The sequence below is a fragment of the Montipora foliosa genome, chromosome 4, assembly GCF_036669935.1.
Source record: "Montipora foliosa isolate CH-2021 chromosome 4, ASM3666993v2, whole genome shotgun sequence".
Lineage (NCBI taxonomy): Eukaryota > Metazoa > Cnidaria > Anthozoa > Scleractinia > Acroporidae > Montipora > Montipora foliosa.
In genome coordinates, this window is record NC_090872.1 from 23,955,599 (window position 1) to 23,968,098 (window position 12,500).

A 12,500-nucleotide genomic window follows, 5' to 3' on the forward strand; every position below is an offset into this window, starting at 1 on the left:
CAATGGCGGGGTGAAACGTAAATCGTGCGTTGGGTTGTAGAACCGTCCGTAGTTTCCACTCTTTGTAAGAGCATTTGGAGAACGCTCGATTCATATTTATTTAATAAGCTCATTGATGTCCGTATTTTGATTGTTTCTCACCTATGACCTATGAAAAGGCAGACGCATAGCTGATGCCATCATTGGAAAACCTTAATTACTCGGGCCAGAGTCTAAAAATGCAAACGGTTTTCGTCGCCGTATGGTCGCCAAAAGGGGGCTCATTATTACAGGCGTTCGTGGCGAAGACCCCGGAGACTGGGGACGAGAATCTCGACAGGCCGCGTCAGTCGGAAAGGAAAAATGGAATCAAACTCTTCAATACTCGCTTTAATCTAACTTTTTTTATTCAGTATTGATGATCGTTGAATCCAAATGAATTCGACCCAATTGAATTGATACCGGCCGAAAAAACTGTCCCAAGTTCTGACTTCAATCCTTGACAAGTGAATGTTAAAGCTGAACAAGCGGTATTACCCGCTTCACAATGAAATAAGAGCATTTACAAGAAGAGGGAATTGAATAATACGCTATTTCGAAAATGATTCATCTAAAGAAATTATTTCTTCAGCGTGACCGATAGCATTTTAAGTCCAGTGAACGATTTGTCCTGGATATTGAGAAAAAGCAGGAATGTTTTTTCCAGCCAGCTCAGTGCCCGCCTTGGACAACAAAAGATGCGATATGTTAGTTCTAAAACAGATGTCAGGGAACAGACTGACGTGTTTGTCTCTTTTCATTCTTGATTCAGTTCGTGTACTTGCATCTGTGTGTAACAACCTGCAAACGTTTTTCTGTGCAGGTTGAACCAAACGAAATCTTGGAAGCCGCAACACTGAAGCTAATTTAATTATTACCCACAAGCCGCCAGGTTTATCAACTCAAAGGAGGTATTTTTTTATTCTCCTCTCCTTTTTCTTAACTTATAACATGAAGGACGTTTTAGTTCAGACTATTTCATCAAAAGTTTAGAACCTCGACGAAATTTTGCCAAATTTGGAAAAAAAAATACATATGTTGTCGGTCAAATCCGGGCTTAGGCTGATGTCGGTTTTTTCCTGCAGGTGAAATTTACCTAGGTTGAATATCTACTCTACCTAGGTTAAAGCAGCTATCAACCCCCAAAAAGTATTGAAACTGGCCTATTCCTTCCCTCAAGCTCTTTCTTTATGCATCTCGTCACATCTTCTTACTGTTTCGTATCATCTTACACACTTATCCGTTCCGTCTCGACATTACAACACAGTAAGGGAACAAAGAACACACTGTGCTATTTACTTGCCGGTACTCGAATTCGGACTGCCTCCAGGCTCCAGTTGTTCTAGGGGTGGATATCGCTATCCACTGGATAACTCAGTTAATTTGGCTCGTGTTTATCCGGTGGATAGCGCTAGCCGGTTATCCACCTTTTGAACAACATGGCGAGGCCAGGGGCCGGTTACTAGAAACCTGGTTAGCTGTAACCGGCGTTAAATACCATGGAAACTGACCTATAGGTTCTGATACCTCTCAACCAACGGTTAGCGCTAACCAGGTTTCGAGCAACCGGCCCCAGATCTATAGCCCTGTGTCTTCACTACACTACAACATCGAAACGCTTTCCATCATACGGAAAGGAGAGAAGAGCAAAACGAAGAAGAAGAAGAAGAAGAAGAAGAAGAAGAAGAAGAAGAAGAAGAAGAAGAAGAAGAGGAAGAAGAAGAAGAAAGCGAAGAACACTTTCTTCAACTAAGGAATTATGCGTCTTTACAACTTAGTATATCCTCCTATACGGCCCTCATGCATGCACAAGAATTATAAGCTACAGTAAATGTTGATTTCTTGTGAGGGAGAGAAACCGAAGAAATCGGAGAACAACTCTCGGAGCAGGGGTGACTGAATAGATACAAACTCAGGCCACTTTCGGAAACAAACGAAGTGGTTGGTTTAAAAAATATCTGATTTTCCCATTGCAGACATGCGGCAAGCCTCAGCTGTATTTTTAGCCGTGATGACAGTTGTATTGATCAACTGCGATGCTTACCACAGGGTTTGTTATTACACCAACTGGGCACAGTATCGACCCAAGGTTGTCAAGTTCATCCCAAAGGATATCGATCCTTTCCTCTGCACTCATCTCATATACTCCTTTGCCAAAATCGATTCACAGAACAAGGTAAACATAACTCTAAAGCAATTTATTCGTTACTGAACGATAAACTGTTCCCTTTATTGCCGTGAATTGAACTTTGCTAGAAATAACGGCCTCATACTGATCAAATAGCAAAACTGTTTCTAAAACTAGTGACGATGCCTGGGAGGGTTTCGAAACTCCCAGTTTGAGTTATGACCAATAGTTATAATTCAAGAGGAAAACATGATCAAAACACCTCTTTCAGAATTCCGCGGGATAATATCTTCGCTTTTGTGAAGTGGGTTTCATAGCCGCGCGATCTGGCTAAATATTGCTGATTTCCCTGGAAGCTGAGGGCGCACACTTCGTCGGTCTATCTTGTTTTGAACAAGCCGTCTTAAATCAGCTTTTCTTGGTTCCTCCATTTATTCCAGATCTCTATGTTTGAGTGGAATGATGACGAGATGTATGTTAAGTTTAATGATCTGAAAAAACAGAATCCTGCATTAAAGACACTTTTGGCTGTAGGTGGATGGAACCACGAGAGCGGGGACGTCAGTCCGTTTTCTCGTATGGTTAGCACTGCGGCAAACAGAAAAGCTTTTATTGAGTCTGTCATCAGGTAAGCAGGTTTCAGTTTACATAGCAACTGACTTAGCATCACGGTTTCGAGAAGATAAGACGCATGAATCTCTCTTATTCTGGCTTGGATCTCGCCTTTGGAAAGTATATTTGCTCGTTATTTGTTGATAATATTCACTGAGGAAAAAGACTTAAACTGGAATAATATTTTTACCTCTTTGGTTTAAGGGGCTAAGGTTAGAATTTAAAGTTAGTATTCGTTAGGGTTTGGGGTTAGGGTAAAAAGTTTGGGTGACGGACTATATACAACTTGTTTGTAGTCTGGCCAGTAGATATCATAAGACTCTTCGTTTAGTTTCTTGAAACAGTACAAGTTTGATGGACTTGACCTTGACTGGGAGTACCCAGGAAATCGCGGAAACTCTCCTCCAGGAGATAAAAGTCTTTTCACTGTCCTTTGCCAAGAATTATTGACAGCTTTCAAGAAGGAAGCAGCGCGGAGCGGGAAACCGCGTCTCTTGCTGACAGCAGCCGTGGCAGCTGGCCAATCAACAATTGAAAAGGCTTACGAAGTCAGTCAATTGGCGGGAATTCTCGATTTTATCAACCTTATGACGTATGATCTTCGTGGAAGCTGGGATCCGGTGACTGGACACCACACTGCACTTATGGGCTCCCCTGGGGACAATCGAACGGTTTTGAATTCGGTCCGGTATTGGAGGGATGAGGTAATTTATTTATTAGAAAAAACTATCATACCCTCTTCACTTCGCACCAAGAAAGTACTAAAAGTCTTCTATTAGTCACCGAGTTCGGTGGAGCTTCAACATTTTCAAGCTGGCTAGTGAAATGACCAATTCTCAAGTTTTACGAAGAGCGTGAACACAAGGCAGCGAATTTGAATTTTCTGTCGTAGCTTCAACACCGCAACTCCTAATTTAGTTCCTGGAAAGTTGCGCTAGTTTCTAAAAGTTAGGCAAACCAACATAATGACGAAAAGATTAATAAATCTGACCTTGCAATTTTAAATGACGTTTTCGTTACCGACGTGTCGTAGTTCTTAAACTCCGTATTATTAGTATTTGGGGGTGGGGGGGGGGGGGGGTTGTCGTTGCGCGGTTGTTTCGTTTCTTAAACTCCCAACTATCTCCTTTTGCACAGGGTATGCCGTGTCAGAAGATTGTTTTAGGCCTTGCTACATATGGAAGAGCATTCAAACTCAAAGACCTTAATAACCACGGACTGGGAGCTCCGGCCAGAGGACAAGCCGACCCTGGGATGTACACGAAAGAATCGGGGTTTCTGTCATACTACGAGATATGTAAAATGGGACTGACAGTGGTACAGCATAACGCAGTGAAAGCCCCGTACGGATACAAAGGTGACCAGTGGGTGGGATATGATGATGAAGACAGTTTGAAACAGAAAGTTAACTCGGTCATCAAGGAGAACAATTTACTGGGTGCTATGTTCTGGGCTCTCGATTTGGACGACTTCAAGGGAACTTTCTGCGGTCAAGGAAGGTAGCCAGCTAAGTAGACGTGTTGCTGACAAAAAAAAAATCGAATTATTTTATTTTTATTGGTTCCGTGCACCTGGTTTTACCTCAATCACTATTCCTCTTAGTTGCTTTGGAGTAAGTCATTCCACCATGTTTAATTTGCCAAAATCTTAGACATCATATCAAACACAAAGACTTCCTCTTTTTTTCGCCACTTGCTCCCTGCGCCGATCCGTTTGCCCACTAGTACTGTTTCATCATAGGGAGTTTTTAAAGTCGTCGTTGCTCAAGGTCCTTAATTTTCCCACCCCAGCAGTCAACATCGCACCCTGCGAGCAGAGCCTCCTTTTGTCTTTTTCTTTTCTTTATTGAGGAGGAGAAAAGGAGGCTCTGCCTGAATCGCGTCAACTCTTTGAAGCCGCCGCAGCCCGAACTTCCAGAGTAGTCAATCTTGGTTTCTCTTGTCAAACCGGTTTTTTCCGGCGCGAGCATCCTTTTAGTTATAAAACCGATGGTTATAATTGAGCCCGCTGTACAGTGAAAAACCAAGATGGCGTGAGATCTGGCATATTAGGCTTGGGTTGGAGACTTTATCTTTTATCCTTACTCGAATCATGCAGAGTCTTTCTCGAGAACACCAAAATCAAGCAAGCAAAAAAAAAAAAAAAGGCTCTGCCAGCAGGGTGTCAATACCGTTTAGCATCGTTCAACAAAATCGAACGAATGTTGAAACAAATGTTGAAGCGGTTTGCTCAGGCCTTATGACTATAGATTTTTTGTGCGTCGCCGCTGTTATAACTGTTTGAACTCTGTTTCAAACGGAGCTCAAGTATGATTCTAAAGGGACGATCTAGTCCAATTTTGAATTAGGGTGGCCCGACCTGTGTTTAGGGCGCTTGCCTTGAGATCCCGGGATCTCGGATTCAAGACACGTTCTGACCACTCGTTGAATTTGTTCCTGGTAGACCCCGGTTCACTTCTCAGCTGCACTTTTAAAGAGCCAACTAGCTTGCCTCCGGCCAGTTGGGATTCTTAACAGTTGTTGTTGTTGAATGTTCTGTTCTGTCGTGATTGTGTTCCGTTGGCCCTGAAAAGCCCCTAGGGGAAAGTGGCCAATCAAGTATGTATTGTATTGTTGTAGTTCTAGCCCTGAAGCATAGGGAGCTCACAAGGAAACCAGCCGCTTGTCGGATGTCAAAATTGGGCGTCCATTTAATTATGTGCATTTCTAGACATAAGTGGCTTAAAGTGACACTAATCAATTAATTAATCAAGGAATTTAAGAGAGTTAAATAAGAACTTTTGACTTTTTTGGGGAAAAGTGTGTCAAAGAGGGATTTCAACTTGTCAGTAGCATCATTCGGAGCATGATGTAAAACAGTGCCTTTATCTCTGGGCTACACCTACCCTTCTCAGACCCTTCTGCCACCTAAATGTATCACCTATAATACCAAACTGAATTACATTTTCCCTTCAGTTATCCCCTGATAAATGCAGTCAAGAACGCCTTGGGGGCTGGTACAGATTCCGGCATGTCAACACCCGAGCCTCCACTCCCACCAAGTACTAGTTCATCCCCTCCGATAACATCTTCGCCTCCTTCTGGAAATTGTCAGGCTATTGGTTCTTGGCAAGAGGTCGCAGGAATGGACCAGTGGTGTGCTGAAAACTGTAAAATGGGTCATTGTCCACCGAACATGTGCAGATGTAATTAAGAAAGGACAGCTTCAAACGTGATTCAGCAACATGAAGAGGCACGTCATAAGTTGTAGCTCCAACGTGTGAATCGTTATCAAATAAAAACAGTTATGGCCACGATACTTCTGAATTTGTGTTATTTCAAGAATGAGCAAGATAAGAGTGTTGTTATGGCTTGGGTGGGCTCCCAAGCACGGTCACAAATGAGTCTATTTTTTTAAAGTGCTACCGTGATCAAAAAATTATTTTCTTTTTTTCTTTAGAGTTCGAAAGCGCGTTCGCTTAACACCTGACTGGTAAAATTTTGAGCTTTGATTTTTATCCAAAGGCTGTTTATTTTGAGTGTAAAGTTTGGATTTCACCGTCCTCCATTACTCACGTTCAAAACTGACCGATTGGACCTCAGAAGGTTGGATCTGGTATTGTAAATAGTCGTGCGTTTTTAACATGAGCCATTGGTTCGGGAGATTTGGCAACCTCTCCCTACGTTCGCGACTTTAAATAAAGTTACCTTACCTTACCTTAAAAGTGACGTCATTTACTCACTAGCTTAAAATTTCAGGGTGTAAACGCAACTTATTATGTATGCAAAAAGTCTGAAAGCCCGAAACTCCTGTGCTGCATATTAATTCAACCGCGTACACACGCATTGCATTCTTAAATAGCTCTCTCAAGATTTTAAAGTTAGTAATGGCGGATTAATAAATAACAAAATTCCAGTTAAAATAAAATCAAAACTTAAAACTTGGGTCACTTATTGTTAAGTTAACATAGTTTTGAAATCCAAAGAAAAAGAAGAATTGTTTTTTGATTGCAATAGCACTTTAAGAATACCCGTTACCGCGAAAATCAGTTGTCATATCCCTGAAAAAAAAAAAAAAAACATGACAGAAGCAGTCACGCGTGACATGGCTTCTTCTGATTGGTTAAAGTTGGCGGCCCTTTGTTTGTTTCGCGCGCAAAGTGTATCTAAAAATAAATCCATTTGTGACTGTGCTGCTGCAAGGCCGCAAAGTGATCATAGATCAACACTCTTATCTAATTCACTCCTGATCGTTTTCGTGTTTTTAATCCCCAGCGACGATTCTTTGTTCACGTTTGAATACATCGTAAGTGAAAGAAAGACCCCAGCATTAGAAGATTGATCCTTGCGGGATACATTTACTATGTTCTGCTCAAGGGCTTCCAAGGGGGATTCTGATGTCGCTTTGTCGCTCATTTTCCAGCCCACGTGTCGCCTATTTGGCTAGAGACAAATGTCGCTATCGTTTTTTCGCTGCAATACAATTGCCGCTGTTGCTTTTTCGCTAGAATTCAAATGTTTGCTAAACGTGCTTAATTTTTGCGTCCTGTAATAAATGATGTAATATCATATAAAAGGAAACGAACCACGGAGGTGTTTATACGGTCATCGAAATTCGTTTTAATCAAGCAACAATTAAGTCCTCGCATTATTAATTATTAATCGCTGTCATTGCTAGACACTGCTTAAGCTTAAATACAAGGAAGACCGTCAAAACTCTCTCAGTAATTATTAGTCAGTAATTACTGGTAAACAGCTTCAGACAACTTACCTTTCCTTTCTTTCCCCTTGTGGCCCTTTTTGTCCTTCCTTTTGCTTTTCTTGAGAATGCTGTGACTGCTGTGCGGTTTTTTTAAAAATGTTTTTCCATTTCACGTACTCCACGCGGTTAACAAAAAGCGCCAGAAAAGCCGTACAGACCCGCTAAAAGTCACCGAATTACAGAGAATTGTGACTGACATGACTACGTGTCGACCTTTGCACCACAAAAGGTAATAAGAGACATGAGACGCTCACTGCATAACAAGTGCGTAGTGTTGAATGATGGTTTGTTTAATACATGTATATCTTAATTTGCACAAGAAATATACATGTAGCAACACCAACAGAAGAGAAGATTTAGCAGCCTGCAGAGCAGGCGTTGTTTTGCAGGCGGACGCTTGTTCAAGATCTAAAGTTCGTAATGGGCCGCCATTTTCAAAGCACATACTGTCCTCCTCTCACTGAGTGCAATTTTTTTGACTGGCCCCAGGCCTCTGTTAATCTTGCTAAGACGTCGGCCAATAATTCTTTAATACCAAAACAAAAATACGCCTGCTTTGCAGGCTGAAGATTTAGAGTCATGCTGGCCTGGTCGGTCATGTCGTTGTCGAAATAACAAAGTGAAAAGATGTCGCTTTGTCGAAGTTAAAAATGTATTGTCGCTGTCGCCAATTGTCACTTTTTCCCCGTCAGGTTCTGTCAGTTGTCAATGTTCTGGAACAAGATTGTCGCTACTTTTTTGCAATTTTGGAGCGATGTCACTTGTCGCCAAGAACCCTTGGAAGGCCTCTGTAAGGTTCAGGTGCAAAATGTTATAGTTGGCGCTTGCCAGAGGTAAGATTTTCTTAGTCGATAGAGGGAAGATTGAATTGTAATGCTATAGTATTAAGAGACCAAGCACCATGTGAACTACTTCCACTCAATCGATCCTTGTACTTCCAGCTGTATATCTAGGGATACGAAGACAAACATGGTAGCTTTTGAGCGTTTAGCAACTTCGTTTTGTCAATTATACATAGCTGACTGAAATTTCCAGAGATACCACGTAGTACTTTCATTTGATCGGTATAGAACGTTTACAATAAGCGGGCTTAATTGTTTCTGATCCAATCCAGTGGGACTTTGCATAAGCTGCGTCCTGGCCCAAAATCTTATGATCTTTGCACCACATGCAGTCACTTTAGGAGCTTAAGCCGACTCAGGAATTCTCGGCTGGACGTCTCCTGACGGTGTAGATATCCATCAACAAAGGCTAAAAACATAACACAAAAGGTGTTTCGTATTCAGAAAAGTGTTAAAGCATTCAGGATCGATCAGATTGTACTGTGAACTTACGTTAAGCAGAAAAAAGTAGTTAATTTTTTATTGAATGACCATATTTAGGGGCGAGATGAATTTTGTGGGGAACACAAATCTATTTCAGTTCGTTTGCGCGTATCGACAGTGGCGGTTAGTGCTGGGACACGGAACCATTTTTCGTTCTCTAGGATTTATGGATTAACGCTCTCACCCGGGGAAAAATGGTACAGGTCGCCGTCGTCTCTCGCCGACCAGCACTACTTCGACGCTCCTCGCCGCTGGTGAGCGAGAAGACCTCTGGCATCCAGGGTAAAATGTTAGCCAATTTGTGGAAGGAAAGTTTTTTCAGCTCTTTCGAAAAGAGATTTGTCGCCTTCAAGTGGGTAATTTTTTACGGGAAAATGGTGATCACGTTCCGAAATTCGGCGGGTCTACTCTGCAGATCCAGCAGATCGCAGATCGCAGGTCACAGGTTGCAGTCATTGTTTCACCAACACAGAAAGTATCCTAAACATTCTTAAAAGCTAACCTTAGGCATAAAAACTTTTGTTTAGGCCTAACTAGACCCAAGGTTAGCTTTTAAGAATGTTTAGGATACTTTCTGTATTGGTGAAACAATGACCTGCAACCTGTGACCTGCGACCTGCGACCTGCGACCTGCAGATTAGACTCGCCGTCCGAAATCCTGGTAAAAACGTGGACGAAGCTTACGGAATAACTTTGGTTGGCCTCTGTGGGGGGATTAATTGAGCAGTCTTCGTCTGAATGTCATGGATTTCTGTATTCATGTTTTCAAACGAGTTATGGAGGCAGTAAACAATATTGACGTCGGGGAATTCGGCGCTGGAAGCCTTCCCGGTATACAGGCTCACGCTCAAACGTTGAGGTAAAATAATTGCTGTTAGGTTCAATTTCATGATATCAGGATATCATGATAGCAGGAAATTGATAAGTCTGTGATTAACATTGAATGTGCCTCCCTGTGACATGCTGGGAAATCAATTAGCCCGGAATGAAATTTTACACAGCTACAATTGGGCATTCTAAATTTCCCACTTCCTCAGTTATCGAGTTCCATAAGTATAAAATTTTAAAATGGTTTGCTTTAAAATCAGAAAAGAACCAATTCATCGTTGCTGTTGAGAAAATTGTATGGCAGGCAAACAAGTTATATCTCGGTAGCAATACACCAATACATCACTAACGTTTCATGTTTAACCGGAGAATTATGTTCGAAGGTGTAATAGCTGTTGAGTTTTATTTCTCAGTTATCGAGTTCCATGGGTATATAACTTAAAAATGGATTGCTTTAAAATCAGAAAAGAACCAATTCACCGTTGCTGTTGAGAAAAGTGTATGCCAGGCAAAACAAGTTATATCTCGGTAGCCTGAAAGTTAAGAAATAATTTGCCTGTGTTTAAATTAACAAATACACCAATACATCACTAACGTTTCATGTTTAACCGGAGAATTAGGGAAGCAGATGTTCGAAGGTGTAATAGCTGTTAAGTTTTATTCCTCAGTTATCGAGTTATAAACTTAAAAATGGATTGCTTTAAAATCAGAAAAGAACCAATTTACCGTTGCTGTTGAGAAAAGTGTATGCCAGGCAAAACAAGTTATATCTCGGTAGCCTGAAAGTTAAGAAATAATTTGCCTGTGTTTAAATTAACAAATACACCAATACATCACTAACGTTTCATGTTTAACCGGAGAATTAGGGAAGCAGATGTTCGAAGGTGTAATAGCTGTTAAGTTTTATTCCTCAGTTATCGAGTTATAAACTTAAAAATGGATTGCTTTAAAATCAGAAAAGAACCAATTTACCGTTGCTGTTGAGAAAAGTGTATGCCAGGCAAAACAAGTTATATCTCGGTAGCCTGAAAGTTAACTGACGAAATAATTTGCCTGTGTTTAAATTAACAAATATACCAATACATCACTAACGTTTCATGTTTAACAGGATATCATGATAGCAGGAAATTGATAAGTCTGTGACTATTATTGAATGTGCCTCCCTGTGACATGCTGGGAAATCAATTAGCCCGGAATGAAATTTTACACAGCTACAATTGGGCATTCTAAATTTCCCACTTCCTCAGTTATCGAGTTCCATAAGTATAAAATTTAAAAATGGTTTGCTTTAAAATCAGAAAAGAACCAATTCATCGTTGCTGTTGAGAAAATTGTATGGCAGGCAAACAAGTTATATCTCGGTAGCAATACACCAATACATCACTAACGTTTCATGTTTAACCGGAGAATTATGTTCGAAGGTGTAATAGCTGTTGAGTTTTATTCCTCAGTTATCGAGTTCCATAAGTATAAAACTTAAAAATGGATTGCTTTAAAATCAGAAAAGACCCAATTCACCGTTGCTGTTGAGAAAAGTGTATGCTGGGCAAAACAAGTTGCATCTCGGTAGCCTGACAGTTAAGAAATAATTTGCCTGTGTTTAAATATTAACAAATACACCAATACATCACTAACGTTTCATGTTTAACCGGAGAATTAGGGAAGCAGATGTTCGAAGGTGTAATAGTTGTTGAGTTTTATTCCTCAGTTATCGAGTTCCATGGGTATAAAACTTAAAAATGGATTGCTTTAAAATCAGAAAATAACCAATTCACCGTTGCTGTTGAGAAAAGTGTATGCCGGGAAAAATAAGTTGCATCTCGGTAGCCTGAAGGTTAAGATATAATTTGCCTGTGTTTAAATTAATTTGAAATAAAGAGAATAAAGAAATAATTTTCCATTTTTCTATTGCATGATGCTGGCCGTTGTAAACCGTGTTTTAGAAAATATTTCAGATTGATTTACTGTGCCTCTGGACTATTTTGACACATCACTCAAAATTAATTTAAAGTAATTTGAGTTATTTGTCGTCATTAAAACTTTATGACGAAGTCGGCCCAACAAATGTGTCGAGATTAACACCTCTCTCTCCCTCTCTCGCGCTGCCTTTTTAGTGTGAGTATTGTTACAACTCCCACTGAGATTTTGGTACTTTTTTTTACCTAAACAGCGGGGACCCACATTCCTGACCCAAGTTAAGCTCCTCATGGAAAATTTGTTTTGTCTCCCATGTTCTTCCTTTTTAGCTTTTTGATGAATGTTTACCCGCAATTTTGACGGTCGGAAGTTTTCCAAAGTCAGATCCTCTTCAACAAGTATTTCTTGACCCCCGGAATCACAGGTATTCCTAAAAGTAATCCACGAACATTTTTGCATCTCAAACGATTCATATTTTTCAATGGGCCCCCGGTAAACGGAAGTTTGATCAGTCATAAAGCCAGTTCAGGATCTGAAAAGTCAAGGTATAGAAAATACAAAGCTTTCATAAGAAAATCGCCCTTATTTAGCGAATTTAAGGTAGAATTTTATTCCGACCTGTCAGACAGCCTTGGTTTTTAGAACTCTGGGCTAAAAATCGTAGTGCCGTCCGTGACCGCGGAAAAGGTCATCATTTAAAAATACCATATATTAATTTGTGTGCCATAACTCTGACTTCTAACTTGGAGTCAACTAAATTTTTAAAAATTAAGATAATCACGGATAATGCGCACTTTGCGATTAAGTGAGACATAGAGGCTTGGCGGACTCTGGAGAAAAAGGAGTGATTTGTTTAATTTCAAGTTGTTGAACTAGAAGATATGTACCAAAATGTCGACCAAAGCAAGCCTGGAGTATCGTGCACTCGCTGC

General features: G+C 40.6%; 2 protein-coding genes across 4 annotated transcripts in view; both read left to right on the top strand.

Annotated features, from left to right (window-relative positions):
- Positions 1–798: 798 nt before the first annotated feature.
- Positions 799–6,042, top strand: LOC137999115 (acidic mammalian chitinase-like). 2 transcript variants are annotated; one of them, XM_068844954.1, is made up of 6 exons: positions 799–929; positions 1,995–2,194; positions 2,587–2,774; positions 3,090–3,462; positions 3,896–4,257; positions 5,713–6,042. In XM_068844954.1, the coding sequence occupies exons 2-6, from the start codon at positions 1,997–1,999 to the stop codon at positions 5,948–5,950; spliced, it is 1,359 nt and encodes a 452-aa protein (XP_068701055.1). In that variant the 5' UTR covers positions 799–929; positions 1,995–1,996; the 3' UTR covers positions 5,951–6,042. The 2 variants fall into 2 exon arrangements, with proteins under 2 accessions (XP_068701055.1, XP_068701056.1); XM_068844955.1 differs by lacking the exon at positions 799–929 and having other exon boundaries at positions 2,117–2,194; positions 2,681–2,774.
- Positions 6,043–11,935: 5,893 nt separating this feature from the next.
- Positions 11,936–12,500, top strand: part of LOC138000373 (histamine H2 receptor-like) — a 30,010-nt gene continuing 29,445 nt past the window's right edge. Inside the window, exon 1 of one of the 2 annotated variants that reach the window (XM_068846732.1) lies at positions 11,936–11,992. The gene's annotated coding sequence lies outside the window, so the exon portion shown is untranslated. The remainder of the gene's footprint in view (positions 11,993–12,500) is intronic. The other variant, XM_068846718.1, reaches the window with a different exon arrangement.

Bases quoted from the DNA above. Each gene is read 5' to 3' on its own strand.
- LOC137999115 (XM_068844954.1), top strand. From the start codon at position 1,997: ATGCGGCAAGCCTCAGCTGTATTTTTAGCCGTGATGACAGTTGTATTG. The intron at 2,775-3,089 runs GTAAGCAGGTTT...CTCTTCGTTTAG, and splicing joins TTTATTGAGTCTGTCATCAG to TTTCTTGAAACAGTACAAGT. The intron at 3,463-3,895 runs GTAATTTATTTA...CCTTTTGCACAG, and splicing joins TCCGGTATTGGAGGGATGAG to GGTATGCCGTGTCAGAAGAT.